Source organism: Prionailurus bengalensis, chromosome D1 (assembly GCF_016509475.1).
Source record: "Prionailurus bengalensis isolate Pbe53 chromosome D1, Fcat_Pben_1.1_paternal_pri, whole genome shotgun sequence".
Taxonomy (NCBI): domain Eukaryota; kingdom Metazoa; phylum Chordata; class Mammalia; order Carnivora; family Felidae; genus Prionailurus; species Prionailurus bengalensis.
Genome location: NC_057346.1, coordinates 54,296,833 through 54,318,335, shown reverse-complemented (window position 1 = coordinate 54,318,335; position 21,503 = coordinate 54,296,833). Strand labels below are relative to the sequence as shown.

The window sequence follows — 21,503 nt, the reverse complement described above, 5'->3', positions numbered from 1 at the left end:
TTGTCTTCTAAGACTGCTGGTCAAAGGACTAGGTCGGTGGTGAAGAGGAAGCATCGTAACTGCTGGAATTGTAGGTTACAGTTGACAGTGACCTGCATTCATCTAGTATCTGCACAGATAATGCACCTGGGAACTGTGCTTTGTGGTTTACAGAGCATTTTCAATGGCTTTATCTTATTTAATCATCACAACACCTGAAATTTACAGATCAGGATACGGATCCATTTAACATGTACAACTTATGCAACCTCACACATGGGTCTAGAGCTCTGACTGGAGGTGGGAGTGAAGTGGTCCTGGGCTGCCATCCCAGCTCCAACGGGGCCATGGGCAAGTTACTTTAACTTAGCGCAGAACTTGATGTGAAGCAGGTTTTCAATAAGTGTTAGCCAGCAAACAACCAGAAAACGCAGCTGGGAAGTTGCAGAATTGGGCTTCTGGCTCCTATGTCAGTGCTCTTTGTCCCATAACGAGCTGTTTCATTTCATGACCCTCCTCCCTAGTTCATTTAGCAGCTGAGGCACCCCAGGCTAAAGAAGTGAACTTGTACATTAAGAGGCAGGCAGTGAAGGGGCGCCTGGGTGGCTCAGTCGGTTAAGCATCCAGCTTCAGCTCAGGTCATGATCTCACGGTTCATGGGTTTGAGCCTCATGTTGGGCTCTGTGCTGACAGCACAGAGCCTGGAGCCTGCTTCAGATTCTGTGTCTCCTTTTCTCTCTGCCCCTCCCCTGCCCACTCTCTTTCTCTGTCTCTCAAAAATAAATAAACGTTAAGAAAAATTAAAAAAAAAAAAAAAAGGAGGCAGTCAGTGAAGAGGCAGCTTGGTCTCAGATAACCCGAAAGAACTCATGACTGCCCTGGGGTCAAGCACACTGGTTGCCAAAGAGAAAAGCTTCCCTCTAACAAGCCAGTTGCGCTGGTGAAGGAGGAGGCGGGTGCTTGCAGAGGCGGTCACAGAGTGCTGAAATGACAGACAGAGGGCTGGCAGGTCTGTCTCTGGGCAGATGGATCGCCTGATATAGACGTTGGTGCCCAAGCCCTGGGATTGGCCTAAAACAGGTTTGTGTTGACCCACTGGCGGGCTTTGGCATCCTGTCAAACTGCTGTCACCTCCGGACATAAAAATGGTCTCGACGTAGTGCTGGGGCAGTCTGCTGGACTCGGCATGGAAACAGCAGCCATCATGCAGGTGCAAACCAAGCACTACCCCAAGAACTGCTTGCTGACTGTCATGGACCGGTACTCGGCCGTGGTGCGTAACATGGAGCAGGTGGTGATGATCCCCAGCCTCCTGCGGGACATGCAGTTTAATGTGCACGGGCACCGGGCCCAGGATGGGGCCCCTGATCTCTACAACTACTTCACCATGCTCAAGGCCATCCGCGTGGATGTGGACCACGGGCTGCTGCCCCGAGAGGAGTGGAGGTCCAAGGTGGCAGATGGCAGGGCCAGTGAGGGTGAGAATGAAGCTGCAAAGACAGAGAAGGTTGAGGAGGAGAGGATCTTGGGGCAGCTGGACCTGGAAGCCCAGTTCCACCTGCACTTTTCCAGCCTTCATCACATCCTCACCCACCTTACCCTGAAAGCTGAGGAGGTGACAAGGACATACCAGGAGATAACGGGAGAGGCCAAGTAGGCCTCAGACTCTAGGGAAGGTAATGGTGGCTCATTGGTGGGTGTCAGAGTCCATTGAGGGATATTCCAGGGGAGGTGAGCTGGAGCAGTGCACAGCCCAGTGGGAGAGGGAGAGCCTGGGTCTCAGACAGGTACCCTCACTGCAGGGTATTGAGACCAGGACCTGGGAGGGCTCAAGGCCAGGCCTGTCTTATTCTCTGGACCCAGAATTGGTAAGTAATGGCCACGAACTGCATGGTGATAAGAAAGGTGGCCTGTGAATGCATACCTTGTGTGCACATATATGTGTTTGTGCATGGGTGCATTTACTAGCAAGTATGTGAATGCTTGGGTCAGCAACTCTGGTTCAAGTTCTGACTCTACCACTAAGGCCTTGGTTTCACTGGCTCACTTCCCTGGGTTTCTGTTTCTTCACTGAATCATAACAGTCTTAGTAAAAACAACTATTGGCACTTCAATAGTTTTATAGTTTAAAAATCACTTGCATATGGGGCACCTGGCTGGCTCAGTGGGTTGAGCCTCTGACTCTTGATTTTGGCTAAGCTCGTGATCCCAGGGTCATGGGACCAAGCCCCATGTAGGGCTCCGTGGTGAGCGTGGAGCCTGCTTAGGATTCTCTCTCTCCCTTGCTCAGCCCCTCCCCGCAATGGCACTCTCTCCCTCGCTCTCTCTCTCAAATTAAAAAAAAAAATCACTTGCATATCAATTTTCTAATGGAACTATCATTCCCTTTTACAGATGAAAAAACTGGGGGCCTGAGAAGTAAAAAGAGTCCCAGGTTACTCAGGAAATGAATGTACCCTGGCTTAACTCAAATCCAGTTCCCTTTCTCTGTGCTAGTGGATTGCCCTAAAACCTTAAAACCCTGCAGCCTGGGCTGGAGAGAAACCCCCTCTATGAGTGTCAACTATAATTAAAAACAAAACAAAAGAGGGGCACCTAGGTGGCTCAGCTGGTTAAGCCTCCAACTTTGGCTCCAACTCTCATGGTTCATGGGTTCGAGCCCCGTGTCGGGCTCTGAGAGCCTGGAGCCTGCTTCAGATTCTGTGTCTGTGTGTCTCTCTCTCTGCCCCTTCCCTGATCTCACTCTGTCCCTCTCTGTCTCAAAAATAAATAAACATTAAAAAAAAAAAACTAGAACAAAAATCCAATTTGTTAGTGTCAACTTTAGCAACAAAATAGAAAAGAAACCGCACCCAACTCCTTCAAAGACGAGAGCAGCCATTCTGCACCATGTTTGAGCACACCGTAACCTGAGGCTATCTGGTACAGCAGAAGTTAAAAAATCTGGGCTCTGGTCTTGGGTCTACCACTGACCCTGTATGACCCCAGGCAACTTCACCTGTCTGCCTTGCAGTTTCCCTGTGAGTGAAACGCGGAGGTGAAACTAGCTGTTACCGCAGCTCTGACACCCCAACTCTTACACTGCTAACTGCATTGTCAGATTTCCCTACAGCAATGAGCTGCTGCGTTGTTTTTCCTACCTAAATAGGCACGTTGTATGAATTTATACTGACTCTGTTTTTTAAATTTCGGCTCTCCACAGATCCCTTTAAGTGGCAGAGGGCAGACTCTGATGAGGACACGGAACACTTCGCTAGCTCTGACGCAGACCAGAAAGGCCTGGACCTGCCGCTGGAAGCGAACAAAGGCGACTTGGCTCTCTGGGATGCTTCTCTCGCTCTGAGCACCAGCTTGTGGACTTGGCACCAGGCCACCTTTAGGATGCCTGCTGTTATTCACAGCTCCCCTCACCCTCTTAGCAGCTTGGGGTGGTGGCCAGTGCTTCATGAGGGGCTAGGTATTACCTGGCCAGTGTGGTATGCCAGAAAGGACGTAGGTTTTAGCATCTGACCCAACTGAAATTCACATCCTTTCTCTGGGCAGTCATTTACCATGTGATCTTGGACGTTAATTCAACTCACCGGAGCCTAAATTTCCTCATCTATAAAATGGGATAGTATTACCTCACAAGATTGTTATGGAAATTAAAGATGATGAATCAAAAGCACCTGGCATGTGAGTGCTATTATTATAGGTTGACTTTCTCCCACCCTTACCATGTATTTGCTCTAGCCCTTGCTTTTTACCCTCCAGAACTAAGGCATAGCAAAGTCCTTTGGGATGAATGGTTCACACTCATGTACCTGCCAACCACAAGTGAACTGTAAACGTATTTATTGCAGTAGCAGTAAAAAACCCAAAACTTTGTACTTATATATATCTTCATTAGCTTAAAAAAAATTTGTTTCATATTTGAGAGAGAAGAGAGCGAGTAGGGGAGGGGCAGAGAGACAGAGACAGAATCCAAAGCAGGCTCCAGGCTCTGAGCTGTCAGCACAGAGCCCGATGTGGGGCTTGAGCTCACGAGCAGTGAGATCATGACCTGAGCCACCCAGGCGCCCCTATCTTCATTAGGTTCTGAAGTAATTTCTCAGACATAATTTCATTTTTAACAAGTGAGACCCAAGAGAATAGATGGAACTCATCTGATTTTGTCCAGAAACCACATGCGTATATTCATTTTAATTTGATACAATGTATTGAGACATAATTTTATTAATCTCCCCAAACCAATCTGATTATAAAATCTGAGCTTGCAAACAAACATATTTTGGATAAACATTTGGATTTGGGAAGTGATAAAGGGTAAATTCGTTACAGTTAGGTGGGGTTTTTACCTTTAATCACACCAAGCTCTGCTGTAGACAGTGTTAGCTACTGAGCCCACTTTCTCCTGGGTGATCCCTGGATCATAACCAAAGACCCCTTTGCAGTATCAGTGTTCCAACAGTTCTTCTGGTCTTGAGTCTCCTCCTAAACCACCCTTTATGTTGATTGTTGCAGAGAGCTCAGAAATACAAGCCTGACTGTGCTATTCCACTAAAAAGCCTTTAGTGACTTCCCACCACCTATAGAATCAAGCCCAAATTATTCTGCAAATTCAGAAAACCCTCCATAATCTGGGTTACTTTATTTTGCTTTTACCAGCACTGGGAACAGGTAAGCTTTTTCTGTAACCGGCCGTATATTAAAGAGTTTAGCTTTTGCAGGCCATAACGTCTGTCACAACTACTCAACTCTGTCATTATAGCATGGAAACAACCATAGACAGGCAAACAAGCATGGCTATATTCCAATAAACTGTTCTGGCAGCAGACAACATTTGGCCCACAGGCTGGTTTGCTAACTCGACTCAATTTCATTTTATTTTTTATTTGAGAGAGAAAGACAGAGAGAATCTTAAGCAGGCCCCGAAATCAAAAGTCATGAATGCTTGACTGAACCACCCAGGTGCCCCTAAACTCCATTTTATTTTATTAAAAAAAATGTTTTTTAATGTTTATTGATTTTTGAGAGAGAGAGAGAGAGAGAGAGAGAGAGAGAGAGAAAGCAAGCAGGGGAAGGGGAGGGAGAGAGGGAGACAACAGAATCTGAAGCAGGTTCCAGGCTCTGAACTGTCAGCACAGAGCCTGAAGCAGGGCTTGAACCCACGAACTGTGAGAACATGACCTGAGCTCTCCACAGATCCCTGAGCTGAAGTTGGATCCCTGAGCTTAATTGACTGAGCCACCCAGGCCTCCCACCTAAACTCCACTGTAAATCTGCCAGATGTCTTCTTAAAATTGGGTGAATGGAAACGGACCATTCTCCAGTGAATTATTTTTCTTATGACAAAAAGGAGTCAAGAGTGTTCATGATGACCATTTTAATCACAAAGTGTTAACATACAGATTAACATAAACTTCAGGTATCATGGAAACATGTTTCACAAAATTCAGACATAACTGGTATCAGTGAAACCAAAGTAAGCATTTTGGAGACTTCAACGCACTGGATGGAATTCTTCAAGAAAGTCACCATAAGTTTTCTTATCTATAAAAAGGAAGATCACAAAAAAAAATATTTTTAAATTAGGTTTTATTTTTATTAAAAAATCTTTTCCTATGTTTATTTATTTTTGAGAGAGACAGAACACAAGTCGGGGAAGGTCAGAGAGAGAGGGAGACACAGAATCTGAGGATGCTCTGGGCTTAGAGCTGTCAGCACAGAGCCCAAATGTAGGGCTCAAACCCAGGAACCGTGAGATCATGACCTGAGCTGAAGTCAGATGCTAAACCAATTAAGCCACTCAGAAGCCCCTTAAGTTATGTTTTAAAAATCATATTTCCTAAAGAAAAATTAACAGTTAATATTCTCATAGACAGAAACTCCTCTAAGAATTTCCTTAGGTTCTTGTCTTCAACCATAGCTTGGCAATCCCTGAGACACTGTTTCACTGGATGAAGGGTAACTTTGGAAGACTCTGGTGACATCCAGATGGCTGCCCAGAGGGACAGAGCGCTGCCAGGGGGCCCTGGCTGACGGGGTAATGGAAGGAATAAACAGGGAGGAGCACAGGTCAGCTGCAGGACCAGGAGTCGAGGTGGTCAAGCTTTCCATGTCCCTGCTGTCAGTGCAAGAGGCTCTCAGCACACCTGCCACTGATATGCTGCTCAGGGACAGAATGAGTCTGTAGGGCTACACAGGCTCCCACTGACAGAGGGAGCTAGTATAAACAGGAGGCAATGAGCCACAGGCCAGGGACCAGTGCTCTGCCACTGGGTCTGTTAGGAATCACGGTTTCCAAGATTCCAATGCTAACGTGCATTTGCCTACTCTGATACATTCATTATTCATGGCTTTGTACTCTAGCCTTTGAATTCTTCATTGGTAAAGAAAGCTATACCTTTTTGATCCACCATGAACATCACATATGTGATTAAAGGCTATGGGAATATTAAATAGAGTAATAAAATTTTAGAGCTAAATAGGACATTAGAGACCATCCTTTAGTATAATAAAATTTAAATGCTTAATATTACACATTTTTGTGAATATGTAAATATTTAAATATCTCTTTAAAATCTATGTAAGTTCAAAGTTTTTCTACACTCGTTCATTCATTCCTTCACATATATGTACATCTGTATTATGTATATGTATTAAAATACAAACAAGACAACAGTTATATTACAATCATATTCATAGTTGAAGAGTGGTAAGTAGAATGTACTGAGGAAATTCCTGTCTGTACCTGGGCCAAGGCTTCTTTGAGATGATGAATCTTAGGTTGGAATTTGCTAGATGGACAGGTAAAAATGGAGGAAGAGGACGATCAAGAAGGTACAGAGTTGAGCATTACCCAGGATATAGGGCAGATTCAGGACAAGGCAGGAGATGAGTGACAGGAGTGAGACAGGTTTTTGTGTAGATCAGATCAGCTATTATTTATTGCTTACTAGTATAGGCTTTATGCTAGAGGGCTGGGGAAACAAAGATGAAGCTACAGTCTAGTGAGGGAGACAGACATGTACATGTTATGTGGTAGATAAAAGGTATGGGCAAAGTCTTTCTAGCAGGCAATTAGCTCAGCCTGGGGAAATAAGCCCTCCTAAACAGTCTGGATTTTGTCCGATAGGCAATAGATAGCTACTGTAAGCAATGCCTATTATTATGCATAGCCACATTTATCCAGAGACATGATCTTCAGTAAGACTGAAGGCAGAGGTGTGCTGGAGGCAAGTGCAAGAGTTCAAGCAAGAGATTATAAGGGTGTGAACTGGGGTAGTGGCAGTGGGAGAGAGATGGGAGTTTAGGATTGAGAAATAGGAAGTAGAATGGTAAGACTTGAGGACTAATGAGAGGTCACAGAAAGACTGGAAGACACTTCCCAGGCTTCTGGCTGGAGTAACCAGGTGGACAACAGTGCCACTCACCGATGCAGAACATAGAACAGAGGTCTGCACAGGCAGAGGGGACATAAAATCTGTTTGCTGTCTGAGGGACACAGAGGTACTCGGCTAGGAACTGGATATACAAATTCAAGAGAATCCTAATACATAGGCAATGATGTGAGAGTCAACAGAATACTGAATGTACCTGAAGCCACAGGCATGTATAAGATTAACCAGGGCAAATGATACAGGGTAAGAAAGAGGTTCACTAGAGGTAACTTGAAATACCTTTCTCTTTTTTTATGTTTATTTATTTAATTTTGAGAGAGAGAGAGAGAGAGAGAGAGAGCGAGAGAGCAGGTGAAGGGCAGAGAGAGACAGAAACACAGAATCCAAAGCAGGCTCCAGGCTTTGAGCTGTCAGCACAGAGCCTGATGCGGGGCTTGAACCCATGAACTGTGGGATCATAAAGTCGGACGCTTAACCGACTGAGCCACCCAGGCGCCCCTGAAACACCTTTTTCAAAAAATAATAAACCAAATAAATAAATGAAATACCTTTTTCAGGAAAATCCTCTGGATGTGATTTTACATATGCAAACATATCATGGTCCTTCACAGCATACATATAATCTTGACGTTTTAAAAGATAATATCCAATAAAGACAAAAGAAGTAACATATAGAAGCTGGCGATGTAAACCTGAAATTCAAACAATAAATTCCAAAGAAAGCAAAAATCCATCAATGTGTATTTAAAATCACAGCTTTGCAGTTCAGATATGTAATTTATTGTTATTTCTTCCACCATTCTTTAAAAAAAAAGGTTTTTCTACATGGCTCTTTTGCAAAAACAGCCTTGACCCTGACATCAATTATGAAAACCAACATTAAATCTACAAACATAACTATGAATAGAATCCATATTTATTTACTCATTCATTTATTCACTTATGCAAAACGAACTCAAGATTTTTCAAATTTAGGTTTTATAAATTTCTTTATGGGAAAAGGTGGATTAAGTACAAAATCCTGAAGATCTAAACTAACTTGTATTCCAGGACCTGTTCAGGATGTGATGTGACAGAGATGAAGTCCTTTATAAATGCTCAGAAAGCAGTTTGGTTTGTCTCCGTACACCAATTTGTATCTGCATATTTACTGGTTACCAAAGCAGCCAGGAACACTATCAATTCTCTTCTTACCTTCTAAATTTTGTACCATGTGTATGAGTACCTATTTGAAAACTAGATTTAAAAAATCATCCTATTATAATGAGACTGGGGAGGATCAAATCATGTGATCTAGAGAAAGCCAAAATTTAAAGTCTGAATGGGAGATCCAAAGGTCTGAACTTTATATACAGAAGCATCTTTTAAAAAAGGCTAACCACAGGTTTGATTTTCTAGCTATGCCCCAGAATTCTATCCCCAGCCCTCTTCTTCTTATCCCACATATATTGCTTTGAAGAATTCGTTTATTCCTATAGTTTTATTTACCATCCATGTTCTAGTGACCTGCAAGTATGCCTGACTCAGATACCCAAGGTGAGTAACAGATATATCCAAATGTTTGACACGTGTGTTCACCTGCATATCCCCAAACGAACTTCCTTCCTTCCTAATCACCTTTTGTAAGACCAATCACCCAGGAAATCAAGTCCTGGGTAATCATAGTACTCATCCCTTTTTTTTTAATGTTCTTTCCCCACATTCTGTCACTGAGTCCTGTCAATTCTACCTTGTAAATATTTCCTTGCCTCACTTCAGGGAACTCAATCTCCCTTTCATCTCATTTTCTACTCTGCACTTATCCCAGTCTGTACCCTGTCACTAGAGGAATTTTAACTAAAATACAAACCTAGCTTGTCAGCCCTTTCTCCTTCAATTATACCCAATAGGAGACCAAACTCCTAGATAATGACCTCCCAGGTCTTTCATGAACTGACTCTTCCATCTTTATCTAACATTCCCTGATATGCACATTGTGTTCCAGCAATACTGAACTACTCCTATTTTTATTTTTAATTAATTTTTAGAGAGAGAGAGCAGGGGAGGGGCAGAGAGAGAATCCCAAGCAAGTTCTTTGCTATCAGTGCAGACCCCAATGTGGACTTGAACTCCCCAACCATGAGATCGTGACCAGAGCAGAAATCAAGGGTCAGACACTTAACTGACTGAGCCACCCAGGCACCCCGATACTGAACTATTTTTTTTTTTTTTTTAATTTCTCTTTGAGAGACAGAGACAGACAGAGTGCAAGCAGGGAGGGGTAGAGAGAGCGGGAGACACAGAATCCAAAGTAGGCTCCAGGCTCTGAACTGTCAGCACAGAGTATGAAGCAGGGCTTAAACCCACGAATTGTGAGAACAGGACCCGAGCTAAAGTAGGACATTTAACCGATTGAGACACCCAGGCGCCCAATACTGAACCGCTTTTAATTCCTCATACCACCCACTGGTTATTTCTCTGCCCAGACAACCTCTGCCCCCATCCTTCAAGATTCAATTCAGACATCACTTCTGCTAAGAAGTCATCCAGAATTTTCCTTAACAGGGTTAAAACAGGGTGAACTCCTCTCTATTAGCATGTTAAATGCTATACAGATTATTTCTATCTACTACCCCGCAAAGCCAATGTTTAATTCATTTTTGTGTACCAGCACGTAGACAGCACTTAATATTTAATAAATGGATAAAAGGTCTTGGGCAAGTCAATTTACTACCTCTAAAACAAAGATGATACCTATCCTATCGTTCTCATGGCAGTATTATATAAACCAAAAGAAAATGCGTGTAAAAATATTTTTGGAAAAATGTGTAAAACAATAAAAATTCAAAATAGTACTACAATCTGGGACTGGACAGGGTTCAGGCTCTTTCGCATTCTCCCTGACCCCAAACAGCCATCACTCCCCCTAATGGGCCACCTGCAATACAGCAAAGTGTGCTGAGTTCTTCTTCTATATGCCACTGGACAACACAGACACAAAGACCTAGACTCTCTATGCTTATATATATTCCTCATAGGAAAAGATTCCCTGAATGTTTCAGATGGTGATGTTAGTGTCCCAGCCCTCAAGGGCATGGTTTGGCCCCTTCCCAAGTCCTCCTTTCCTTAACCTCTTCTCTCCCTCTCAGTGGTGGCCTCCCTCCCACCACATGCACAACCCCTCCACAATCGTTTTCCCTTTATTAAGTGAATTAAAAAAATTTTTTTAGGTTTATTTATTTTTCAGAGAGAGCGATAGAGAGACAGAGCATGGGTGGGGGAGTGGCAGAGAGAGGGAGACAGAATCTGAAGCAGGCTCCAGGCTCTGAGCTGTCAGCACAGAGCCCAATGCAGGGCTCAAGCTCACGGACCACGAGATCATGACCTGAGCCGAAGTCGGACGCTTAACCGGCTGAGCCACCCAGGCTCCCCAAGTGAATTTAAACTTGGAAGCCATGGTGTTCTTTGCAGAACACCATTAACTACTGATATATTATACTAGAAATCAATAAATATATTTAATTTTGTGGTAGACACTTAGATACCAACTGACTATAAATTTAGAGCAGGTAAGTGGTAACTACTATCAGTGGTTTAGAACTTGCGATGGGAGAAAAGCTCAAGAAAAAAATTCTATTTAATATTTTCTGCTAACTTGAAAAAGATCTGCACAATTTGATTTCATTTACAGAATATTCCAATGCTACCCACAGAATGCCAGATACCTTCCACGGCTATAGTTTGAAAATCCACCATATCTTTCTCCTTCCCCACTCCTCTGTCACAGCTGTTACCCAACATGCATAAACTTATACCATTTGGCCTTTTAAATGGATATGCTTGTCTGATTTGTGAGTCTTTCAAGGCCTGGGACCATGTTTTAGACTTCCTTGTAATCTACATACATTTAGTTATTCAATACTTACTGAATACTGCTATATGACTGTCATTAAACTAGACAAACATAATGTGCTTCAGTAAATGCTGCTGAGAACCATTTCAATAAAGTTCTCAAGACCGAGGAAGCCCCGGGGAACTCAGGAACTCTAACCCCTAGGCCCTAGGTTAAGGGCTTTATACATCATCTCATCTAGTTCTCACAGCCACACAGAGGTAGATATTATCTCTATTTCATATGTAAGGAAACTAAAGCTCAAAGAGATAAGTAACTTCCCCAGAATTGAATGGCTAGTAGAATGGAGTGGTGTCAAACCCAAAATCATGTGCTCTTGACCACTATGTTCTTCCTCTGGAATAGTATCTCTCCAATCTGTACCTCCTCTGTGCTCCCAAAGTGCTCTCTGCTCACCTACTTCTATGAAAACACATTATCTGTCATGCCTAGACCCATAATGGACTGTTCACTTGTCTGACTCGACTAGGAGCTCTTCAAGGGCAGGGACGGTATTCCTCACCCCATATACCTGGTATGTAACCCTTCCTGGCACAAAGAAAGAACTTAGTAAATGCTGAACAAACAAATATATGGTAAACTGTTTGCATAACAACAGCTAAGGAATAGAAACTTTGTCTAGTACCTTCTGTAAGCCAGGCATTTTATCTCTAGAATCTCACTTAATTCCCACAACAAATATGCAAAGATTAATTACTCTCATTTTACAGATGAAGAAATTTTGCCTCTGAATGGCCCGACCAAGTAACTTGTCCAAGCTAACACAGATAGGAAAGAGAGGAGCAAGGCCATCGAGTTGCAAAGGGCAGCTGTGACAGGCTGGGGCAAATGTGGAGTGGTGATGAAAAGGGAGAAAACCTCATCTCCCCAGAGGCGGAAGTAGACAAAGCCCACTCCTTTGGATGGAGGAGGGTCATGTCTAAGGGAGATGGGATTTCAATACTATTTGAGCACTGGAAACGCTAAGATTTGGTGAGCTGAAAGCTGGACTTCAGGCATGACATACAGCTGCAAGGTGGCCAAAAGAGGAACAACTGAAGTGATTCCTGGTCGCCTGAACCACTGTATTAGCTTTCTTCTAAACTGAGTTCCTCAGCTCCAATCAGTGCTTTGCACTGACAAAGATGACCTTCTTTTTTTTTTTTTTTTTTTTTTTAACGTTTTTTTTTTTATTTTATTTTTTGGGACAGAGAGAGACAGAGCATGAACGGGGAGGGGCAGAAAGAGAGGGAGACACAGAATCGGAAACAGGCTCCAGGCTCTGAGCCATCAGCCCAGAGCCTGACGTGGGGCTCGAACTCCCGGACCGCGAGATCGTGACCTGGCTGAAGTCGGACGCTTAACCGACTGCGCCACCCAGGCGCCCCAAAGATGACCTTCTTTTTAAAATACAAGGGCTGGTGCCCCTGGGAGGCTCAGTGGGATAAGCATCTGACTCTTCATTTCGGCTCAGGTCATGTTCTCCAGGGTTCCTGATTTCAAGCCCCATGTGAGGCTCTATGCTGACAGCAAAGGACCCGCTTGGTATTCTCTCCATGCCCCCTGTGCCCCTCCCCACTCACGTGTGCTCTCTCTCTCTCAAAATAAATAAATAAATAAACATTTAAAAGAAAAAACAAAACAAAACACAAGGCCTGGGGGACCTGGCTGGCTCAGTTTGTAGAGCATCTGACTCTTCATGTCACAGTCATGAGTTCAAGGCCCATGTTGGGCATGGAGCCTACTTAAAACACAAGGCCTGCTTACTGCATCTCTCCACTCCCCATCTGCCAATAGCTCTCAAAAGCTAAAAAGGTTCCTGTCTGTCTAGAGTATAATGTGCCCTGATCTACCTAAATCTCCTTTTTACCCTCATTATCCTATTCTATACACTCAATCATCAAACTGTTCCCCATTCAGAGGCCCTTACCTCCATTTACTTCCACTAGCTTCTCAAAGGCCTGAAAAACTCTCCTAGAATTCGATAAATCATAGCTAAGTTCAAACACACCTCTTCCAGGGGCGCCTGGGTGGCTCAGTTGGTTAAACAACTGACTTCGGCTCGAGTCACGATCTCACAGTTCGTGGGTTTGAGCCTCACGTCAGGTTCTGTGCTGACAGCTTAGAGCCTGGAGCCTGCTTCAAATTCTGTGTCTCCCTCTCTCTCTGTTCTTCCCTTGCTCATGCTCTGTTTCTCTCTCTCCTTCAAAAATAAACAAAAACATTTTAAAAAAGACAGCTCTTCCAAAGCTTCCCTCTTCTTTTCCCTTTGGAAATCCACTGCCCTTTGCCCAGCTACTGTGTCAGCCATTATCTGACAGGAGGCCACTGACATGCTACTAGAAAATACAGCCCAGTGGTTTAATCCTCTCCTACTCAAAGGGGGTCTCTAGACTAGTATCATCAACAGTATCTGGGAGTTTGTAAACATCACGCTTCTCTCCAGACTTGATAAATCAGAATCCGCATTTTAAAAAGATCCCCAGGGTACCAGTATGTACATTAAGTTTGAAAAGCACTACTTTCAAATACAGACTTGAGGTCTAAAAACAGGCTACTTAGGAGCGCCTGGGTGGCTCAGTGGGTTAAGGGTCCGGCTTCGGCTCAGGTCATGATCTCCCCGTTCCTGGGTTCGAGCCCCCATAGCAGGCTCTGTGCCGACACCCCGGAACCTGGAGCCTGCTTTAGATTCTGTGTCTCCCTCTCTCTCTGCCCTCCCCCCTGCTGTCTCGCTGTCTCTCTCTCTCTCTCTCTCTGAAAAATAAATAAACATTAAAAAAAATTAAAAACAGGCTACCTAACAACCATATGACCTTGGGCAAGTTGCATTAACCCCTCTGAAGCTCAATTTCCTCATTGAGGACCTGGCAGTTCAATCCTGGGTTCTTCACAGACTCACTGTGGGGCCTTGGGTTTCATTGCCCTCAATTGTTAAGTGCCAAGTAACACTTTGGCCCTATCGGGTTCTGAAGAGCTCCCGGGACACGGATGCCCCAGGGAGGCGAGGCGGGGCCTGTTAGGTGAAAAGGCCCGGAAAAGCGAAAGGACCTTGGGCAGCCTATGGAGGAACCAACCCACAGCCCTGAGACCCCCTCTCCTCCCAGCCGATCCCGCCCGCGCAGCCCTCACCGGCAGTCACCACCGGCCTTCGCCGGATCGCGTTATCAATCAGGCCGGAGCAGTAGCCCAAGAAACCCATGTAGACGAGTCTCGGGTCGGTCAGCTTGGGCGGTGGGAGGCTCCGGGCTTCATCCGGCAGGAACTGTAAGGGCACTCGGCCCGGCCGTCCGCTCATCATGGTGATGCCGTTCCCACTGGAGGCCTAGCCTCGGACCGCCAACTATAAAGAAAACCACCAGGACCACCGCCTCGGCCCAAGCCGCGAGCTTTCTCCTCCGAGAGCCCGGCTGAAGGGCATGGCGCAGGGCGGTACAGCGCCCATACGCTTCCCCGTGCGCGCTGCTGCAGGGACCCCGCACACGAAGTTCCGGGTTATCAAATGGCCGGTGCTGCTTGCCCTCCCGCCGGCGCTGATGCTGGCGGGTAGGGTTTCCTGGGCTTGGTACCGCGGGGTCTAGGGTACACCAAATGAGCAGAGCTCAGAGACTAGTAGATACTGCTTTTTTTTTTTTTTTTTTTTGCTCTCGACGCCCCCTGCCCGAATTGCCTCTCTTTCCCCCTCCCCTGAATGGTCCTTCAGGCCGAATTGATCTTTGTATCCAACACCCACAAGTAGGTTTGACGGATCGTTCTAAGAAACGTAATTAATCAAAATCATAAAAGCTAGTTTCATTTGCTGAATTTCCCGTTGTTCACAGGCACACCTTCCAAAGCCTAAAATTAAGATCCAGCCAGCAACAAAGAATTCAGAGAACATCAGGATTGGATCATTTAGCCAAACTCTTGAAAGTCAGCTTGGGTGGCAGCACCCTAAAAATTTTCACCTCTGAGTCTTTACGTCCTTGCACGTAGCTCAAGGAAAAGGTGTTCCCCACAGGTTTGAAGAATGAAAGAAGGAATTTATAACATTCTGCCAAGTAATTGCCAAGTCTTTGCTTCCCTACCTCCAGTAATGGGGAGCTTCTACTTTTGAACAGCTCTCTTTCGAAAACCCTTCCTGATTTGAGTGACAATGTCTTCTTTTCGTGTTCATTCATTAGTGAGGTCAACATTTTACCTAGATAAATGCTGATTAAACCAGAGATTAATGCAAAAGTATACGTATCAGAGGTATTGAGCTCCAAAGTGGAAGAATTAAATATCAGTTAAGAATGATTAAATAAAGGATGGACCTTTTGTGTCTCATAAAAATCACTCCCAGATCTATAATATTTCAAGTTAGGATTTCCCTAGGTAATGTATATTGGGAGTTGCCTGGAAAGCAGCAAATGTTTCAAAGTTTCACGCTCTTTGATCCAGTAATTACAGAGCTGGAAATCAGTCCTATGGAAATAGAATGACATATAATAAAGCTGTTTTACAATTTTTAAGAAAACCTCAGTGTTTATTTTTAAAACTACATCAAAAGAAGGGAAACCACTTAAAATTTCCCATAGCAAGATTGTGTAAATTTTGAATACTAAATGAACTCTTAGGCAAACACTTAAAAATATTTAAATGATATTTACACCTTCTTCTCCCCCACATTTTTCGAGTGTGTGACTCTCCATCTCGATCTAAGTCCAATCTGGGACAAGATAACAAATAACCATATTCTACCACTCAGAATTCACAACCATTAATGTTTTGTCATATTTATTTTTAACCTTTTTTTAAGGGAAATAAAACACTATAAATAAAGCTTAAGTCCCCTCTCTCTTCTTCCCCAGAGAACCACTGTCATGAGTTTAGTATATATACTTCCAATTCACTTTTTACATTTTTACATATATTTAATATCATGTTATGTGTGTTTGTTATGTTTTTTTACCCAAATAGTATAATTCATTGTTGTTTTAATTTGCATTTCCCTATTATCCAATGAAAATAGTTATTTTCCATTTGAGTTTCCTTCTGTTTTGTTGCTTGTTCATATACTTTGCTTATTTTCTTTAGAGTTGTCTTTCTTTTTTATTAAGAGTTTATTTTTAAGCACTCTCTGCATCCAACATGGGGCTTGAACTCACAACCTGAGATCAAGAGCCACAGTCTCCACCAACTGAGCCAGCCAGGCACCCCTAGGATTGTCTTCTTCTTTTTTTTTTTTAAGTTTATTTGTTTATTTTTGAGAGACAGAATGGGAGAGAGAGAGAGAGAGAGAGACTGAGAAAGAGAGAGAATAAGTGGGGGAGGGGCAGAGGGCGAGAGAATCTCAAGCAGACTCCATGCTGTCAGTATAGAGCCTGATGCAGGGCTCGATTTCATGAACCGTGAGATTATGACCTGAGCTGAAATGAAGAGTGGGACATTTAATGGACTGAGTCACCCAGATGTCCCCTGGAGTTGTCTTTTTAAAAATGATTTGTAGAAACTTCTTGTGTGAGGTAATATGAATCCTTTCCTATATATGTTATAAAATACTCTTCCTTAATCTGTTGTTTGTCTTGTAACTTTGTTTATAAGGCTAGAAGTCACAGGAGTTAAAAATCTGATATAGTAGGGGTGCCTGGGTGGCTCAGTCGATTAAGCATCCAAATTCAGCTTGGGTCATGATCTCACAGTTTGTGAGTTCGAGCCCTGCATCGGGCTCTGTGCTGACAGCTCAGACCCTGGAGCCTGCTTCGGATTCTGTGTGTGTGTCTCTCTCTGCGGGCCCCACCCTGCCCCCCGCCTTGCTCACACTCTGACTCTCTCAAAAATTAATAAACTTAAAAACATTTTTTAAATAAAATTTCTGATGTAGTAAAATTTGTCAATCTAATCTTTTTTTAAATAATCTTTTTCCTTAAAAATTTTTTAAATGTTTATTTATTTTTTTGAGAGAGAGAGAGACAGAGTGCAAGCAGGGGAGGAGCAGAGAGAGGGAGACACAGAATCCAAAGCAGGCTACAGGCTCCAAGCTGTCAGCATGGAGCCCGATGTGGGGCTCGAACTCACTGAGATCATGACCTGAGCCGAAGTCGGACGCTTAACCTACTGAGCCACCCAGATGCCCCTAATATTCGACCAATTTTTAAATGCACATAGCTTTCAACCCAGAAACCACTTCTAGAAATTTAATCCTATAACATGTGCAATCCTAGCGCATGTGCAGAATAAAGTATACTGGAAACAAAGGTCCATTGAGAGGAAACTTGTTAAATAAATTATGGTCCATCTATACAATGGATACCTTAATGGACAGACTTGAAAATGGCCCCCAATTATCTCTGCCTCCTGGTACTCAAGCCCAGTGTAATCCCCTCCCCTTTAGTGTAGGTGGGACATGTGGACTTCCTTCTAATATACAGAATGGGGCAAAGGTGGCAAGAGGTCACTTCCATGATTACATCACATAACATACATCTGTCTTGCTAGCAGACTCTCTCCCTTGCTGACTTTGATGAAGTCTGCTGCTCTGTTGTGAGTTACCTTATGGGGAGGCTTACACCGCAAGGAACTGAGGGTAGCCTCTACCCAACAGTCAGCAAGAAACTGAGGTCATCAGTTCTACAACCCACAAAGAACTGCATTCTGCCAACAACTGTGTGAGCATGAAAACAGATCTGTCCCCAGTCAAACCCTGAGATGAGAACATAGCTCCAAGGTGTCACTGGAGCCTGTGAGAGACCCCAAAGCAGAGAACCAGATAAGCTTGAGCCTGGATTCCTGACCTACAATTTTGAGATAAGAGATGCGCTTTTTCAGCCACAGAGTTTGTCACACAGCAATAGATAACAGATACAGATATTATGCAGCTGTTAAAAAAGCATGATGGAATTCTATATATACCTATAATGGAAGGAACTCCAAAATACATTAAGGAAGAAAAAGCAAGGTCATAACAGTGTGTGGAATGGTATCGTTTGTGTGTTTATAAACATACAGATATGTCTGGTGTCTCTGCAATGATATAAGATATTGATGGCAATGGTTGCCCTGTTGGTAGGGGAACTGGGTGGCTGGGGACTTTTTGAATTTTGCTCCATGTACATGAAAATCAATTCAGAAATTTTTAAACCCTTTCGTTCTCATTGTACTCAAAATAAAATTTCATTTCTTTACAATGGCCTAAAAGACCCTGCATGACTTGGGCCTTGCCTACTTCTCCAACTTCAGCTCATGCCACTCTTTCTGGCTTTCAGGACTCTCCAGTCACTAGAATATAAACTCCTTGAAGGCAGGAATATGTCTCTGTTTACCTTTTGATCTCTAGCACCTAGCATAGTACAAAATACTCAGTAGGAATTCAGTGAGTATGTTTTTTGTAATTTTTTAAAGTTTATTTTTATTTTGAGAGACAGAGAGAGAGCGAGCGTGAGAGAGAACACAAGCATTCGCATGCATGGGGGAGAAGCAGAGAGAGAGGGAGAGAGAATCCCAAGCAGGCTCCTCACTGTCCACCTAGAGCCCAACACAGGACTCAATCTCACCAACCGTGAGATCATGATCTGAGCCGAAATTAAGAGTTGAACACTTAACTGACTAAGCCACCCAGGTGCTCCTGTGAATATTTTTTTTAAAGGAATAATAAATGAATTTGATTTCCAAAGTTTTAGGAAGGGTAAAAGAGGTAATGCCTAGAAGAGTACTTGGCACTCAACAAAAGAGGACACAATATGGGATTTTCCTTTTGTATATCACTTGAAAGGCTGTCATAAATGGGAATAGGACCTCATTATGTACTCCGCCAGAGACTAACTAGTAAAAGTCAGAGGAAGAAAAATATTAATTCAGCATTAAATGCCCTAAGGAATATGGGAGGGGCTGTTTTATGACGTGGTGAACACTTCCACACCGACTATTTATTGTCAAGAAAACTGTTAAAAATGTGCCAAGTAATCATCTGAGAGCCTTTCTAGGATTCTAGAGTTCTGTGATTCTGTACATAGGTATATTTCAGGTCCTGTCCTTTTCATAGGAAATAGGCGTATTGTTTTTTGTTTTAAATATTTTTTATAGTTTATTTATTTTGAGAGAGTGAGCATGAGTGGGGGAGGGGCAGAGAGAGAGGGAGAGAGAGAGAATCCCAAACAGGCTCCACACTGTTAGAATGGAGCCTAATGTGGGGCTCAAACTCACGAACCATGAGATCATGACCTGAGCCAAAGTCAGACACTTAACTGACTGAGCCACCCAGGTGCCCCTATTGTTTTTATTTCTGACTCCTGGGACCAAAACAGAAAAATTGGTACATTTATCGATCTTTCTATTAAACGGGCATGCTGAATATGGGACTTCATTATGAGATACTAACGGCTGTACTGACTCAAGTTTTTGAGGTTTATAGGTTTGCTCTAATCTCAGCTGCCATCAGCACAGTAGTCTGTTTCCTTGGAGCACCAGAAATGAGATAGAGGGGTCAAAAGATTTGCTTTTTACCACAATCATGATGGAAATGTAATTTCATCAAACTACTCAAGAGTAGTTTTTCAAAGGCCATATTTTATTGGAATGCTTTCCTGCTCCATTAGCTGCATAACAGCCACATAGACTGTATGTAGGGGGCAGTTCGCTGACACTGAAGTGCTTCCTTCAGAAAGAGTAGCTTCAGGTGGTGATTAACAAGGACACCATAGCAGTTTCAGGCTGGAAAGGCAGTGCATCTTCCTGGTAGCTCCCTGCTGGTTCTGGCTCTACCCCCCTGCTTGGGTAAAGATACTGGGAGCAACAGTACCAAGTCCCTCCCATCTTTCTTTTCTTTTATCTTCTTAAAGCTTGGCACACTGCATATAAATTAAACAAGAGGTAAAAAAGGAGTTATTTATATACCCTATTTAAATTTTGACGGTAACCTTAGCTTGTTCTTGACTTTACTTAATTCTAGATTTCAAAACATTTTGAACAGCACTTTGGTTTACTTAGGAACTGCTGAAACCTAGAAATTTGTTATTGAAAGCCAGCCACATCTTGCAAAGTTTAAATATATGAATACGAAGTATGGTACTTGGGAGAGTCCTGGGCCATAGGCAGGAGTGTGGGTTTGAGTCTGTGTGGCACCAACAAGATATTCCTGTCTCTGGAGCAGTTTCCCTCCTGGTAACGTAAGAGGTTGCTTTATTTTATTTTTTAAATGTTTATTTCTTTTGAGAGAGCACAAGCAGGGGAAGGGGCAGAGAGGAGAGAGAGAAAATCCCAAGCAGGCTCTGCGCTGTCAGTGAGGACACTGCCATGGGGCTCAATCAATCCCATGAACCGGGAGACCATGACCTGAGCCAAAATCAAGAGTTGGAGGCTCCACCAACTGAGCTACCAGGTGCCCCTTGAGGCTGAGTTGATTTAAAGAAACTGTATTTGGACTTGGAACTCTTTGTCAAACAAAAATTTATGCAAAGCCCAATATATGAAATAGATTAAAGCATATTTGCTTTGGTGGAAGATGGGACAGGGCCCAGAGCCTCTGAGGCAACTCTCAGGAACATCCCATGCTCTTCGGAACATTCTGGAAATCTCTGCACCACATAGGCTCTTCCAGTTCTGGCATCACAGAACAATCTACAAAGTACGATTAAATTTGGCCTTGTTGATATGCATCTAAATTCAACTTCTAATTTCTTTCTTTCTTTTTTTTTTTTTTTTTTTTTGCTTGCACATCAATTGGCCAAGATGTGAACTACACTGAGTCTTGCATTAATGCTGGTATTAGTAAACACTTAGATTTATGGCCTGTGCGGTGTGCTTCATTCATTCAACTGTGCCAAAAACTGGGGCTATTAAGACAAGTGTGGTCTCTGCTCTCAAACTGCTAGTACCTCCTGGGGAAAAAAGATAAAAGAATTAATATTAGATGTAGACTCCCCAGCATGGGAGCTCACACATGGTGAGGGTACTCAGTTCTGGGGCATGGGGAGAGAAGGTTGAGGCAGAGGAAAGGATTCATAAAAATATCAAGTGATATTTATTGCACATTCATGTGTCAGGCAGCATTCTAAATTTTTTGTAATCATTTTAGAGACAAGGAGATTGAGGCAAAGGATGGCTACATAACCTGGCTGCAGATAAAAAAATGATGGAGGCAGGATTTAAGATCAGGCTGTGTGACTCTGGGGCTCCTATTCGTAATCACTACACCATACTACCTGCATATTCATACATAGGGTAGCAGTTAAGTTTAATTTTGATGAAGTACGTACAATCACATGACAGGGTAGGAAAGTCAGCCGAGAGACAGGAAGCAGAATGGATGAAAGGGA

At 43.3% G+C, this 21,503-nt stretch overlaps 2 protein-coding genes across 2 annotated transcripts; one reads left to right on the top strand and one right to left on the bottom strand.

Moving 5' to 3' along the window:
* The first annotated feature begins 1,121 nt into the window (after window positions 1-1,121).
* LOC122483291 (thyroid hormone responsive) lies at window positions 1,122-3,646 on the top strand. The gene is made up of 2 exons (XM_043580133.1): window positions 1,122-1,655; window positions 3,182-3,646. The coding sequence occupies exon 1, from the start codon at window positions 1,166-1,168 to the stop codon at window positions 1,634-1,636; it is 471 nt and encodes a 156-aa protein (XP_043436068.1). The 5' UTR covers window positions 1,122-1,165; the 3' UTR covers window positions 1,637-1,655; window positions 3,182-3,646.
* A 1,681-nt stretch (window positions 3,647-5,327) lies between these two features.
* LOC122483290 (NADH dehydrogenase [ubiquinone] 1 subunit C2) lies at window positions 5,328-14,701 on the bottom strand. The gene is made up of 3 exons (XM_043580132.1): window positions 14,362-14,701; window positions 7,910-8,053; window positions 5,328-5,511 (listed from the first exon to the last, which is right to left on the bottom strand). The coding sequence occupies exons 1-3, from the start codon at window positions 14,528-14,530 to the stop codon at window positions 5,462-5,464; spliced, it is 363 nt and encodes a 120-aa protein (XP_043436067.1). The 5' UTR covers window positions 14,531-14,701; the 3' UTR covers window positions 5,328-5,461.
* Window positions 14,702-21,503: the final 6,802 nt, after the last annotated feature.

Bases quoted from the DNA above. Each gene is read 5' to 3' on its own strand.
- LOC122483291 (XM_043580133.1), top strand. From the start codon at position 1,166: ATGGAAACAGCAGCCATCATGCAGGTGCAAACCAAGCACTACCCCAAG.
- LOC122483290 (XM_043580132.1), bottom strand. From the start codon at position 14,530: ATGATGAGCGGACGGCCGGGCCGAGTGCCCTTACAGTTCCTGCCGGAT. The intron at 8,054-14,361 runs GTGAGGGCTGCG...TTTGAATTTCAG, and splicing joins AAGGCCGGTGGTGACTGCCG to GTTTACATCGCCAGCTTCTA. The intron at 5,512-7,909 runs GTATTTCATTTA...TCCTTTTTATAG, and splicing joins AGAGGATTTTCCTGAAAAAG to ATAAGAAAACTTATGGTGAC.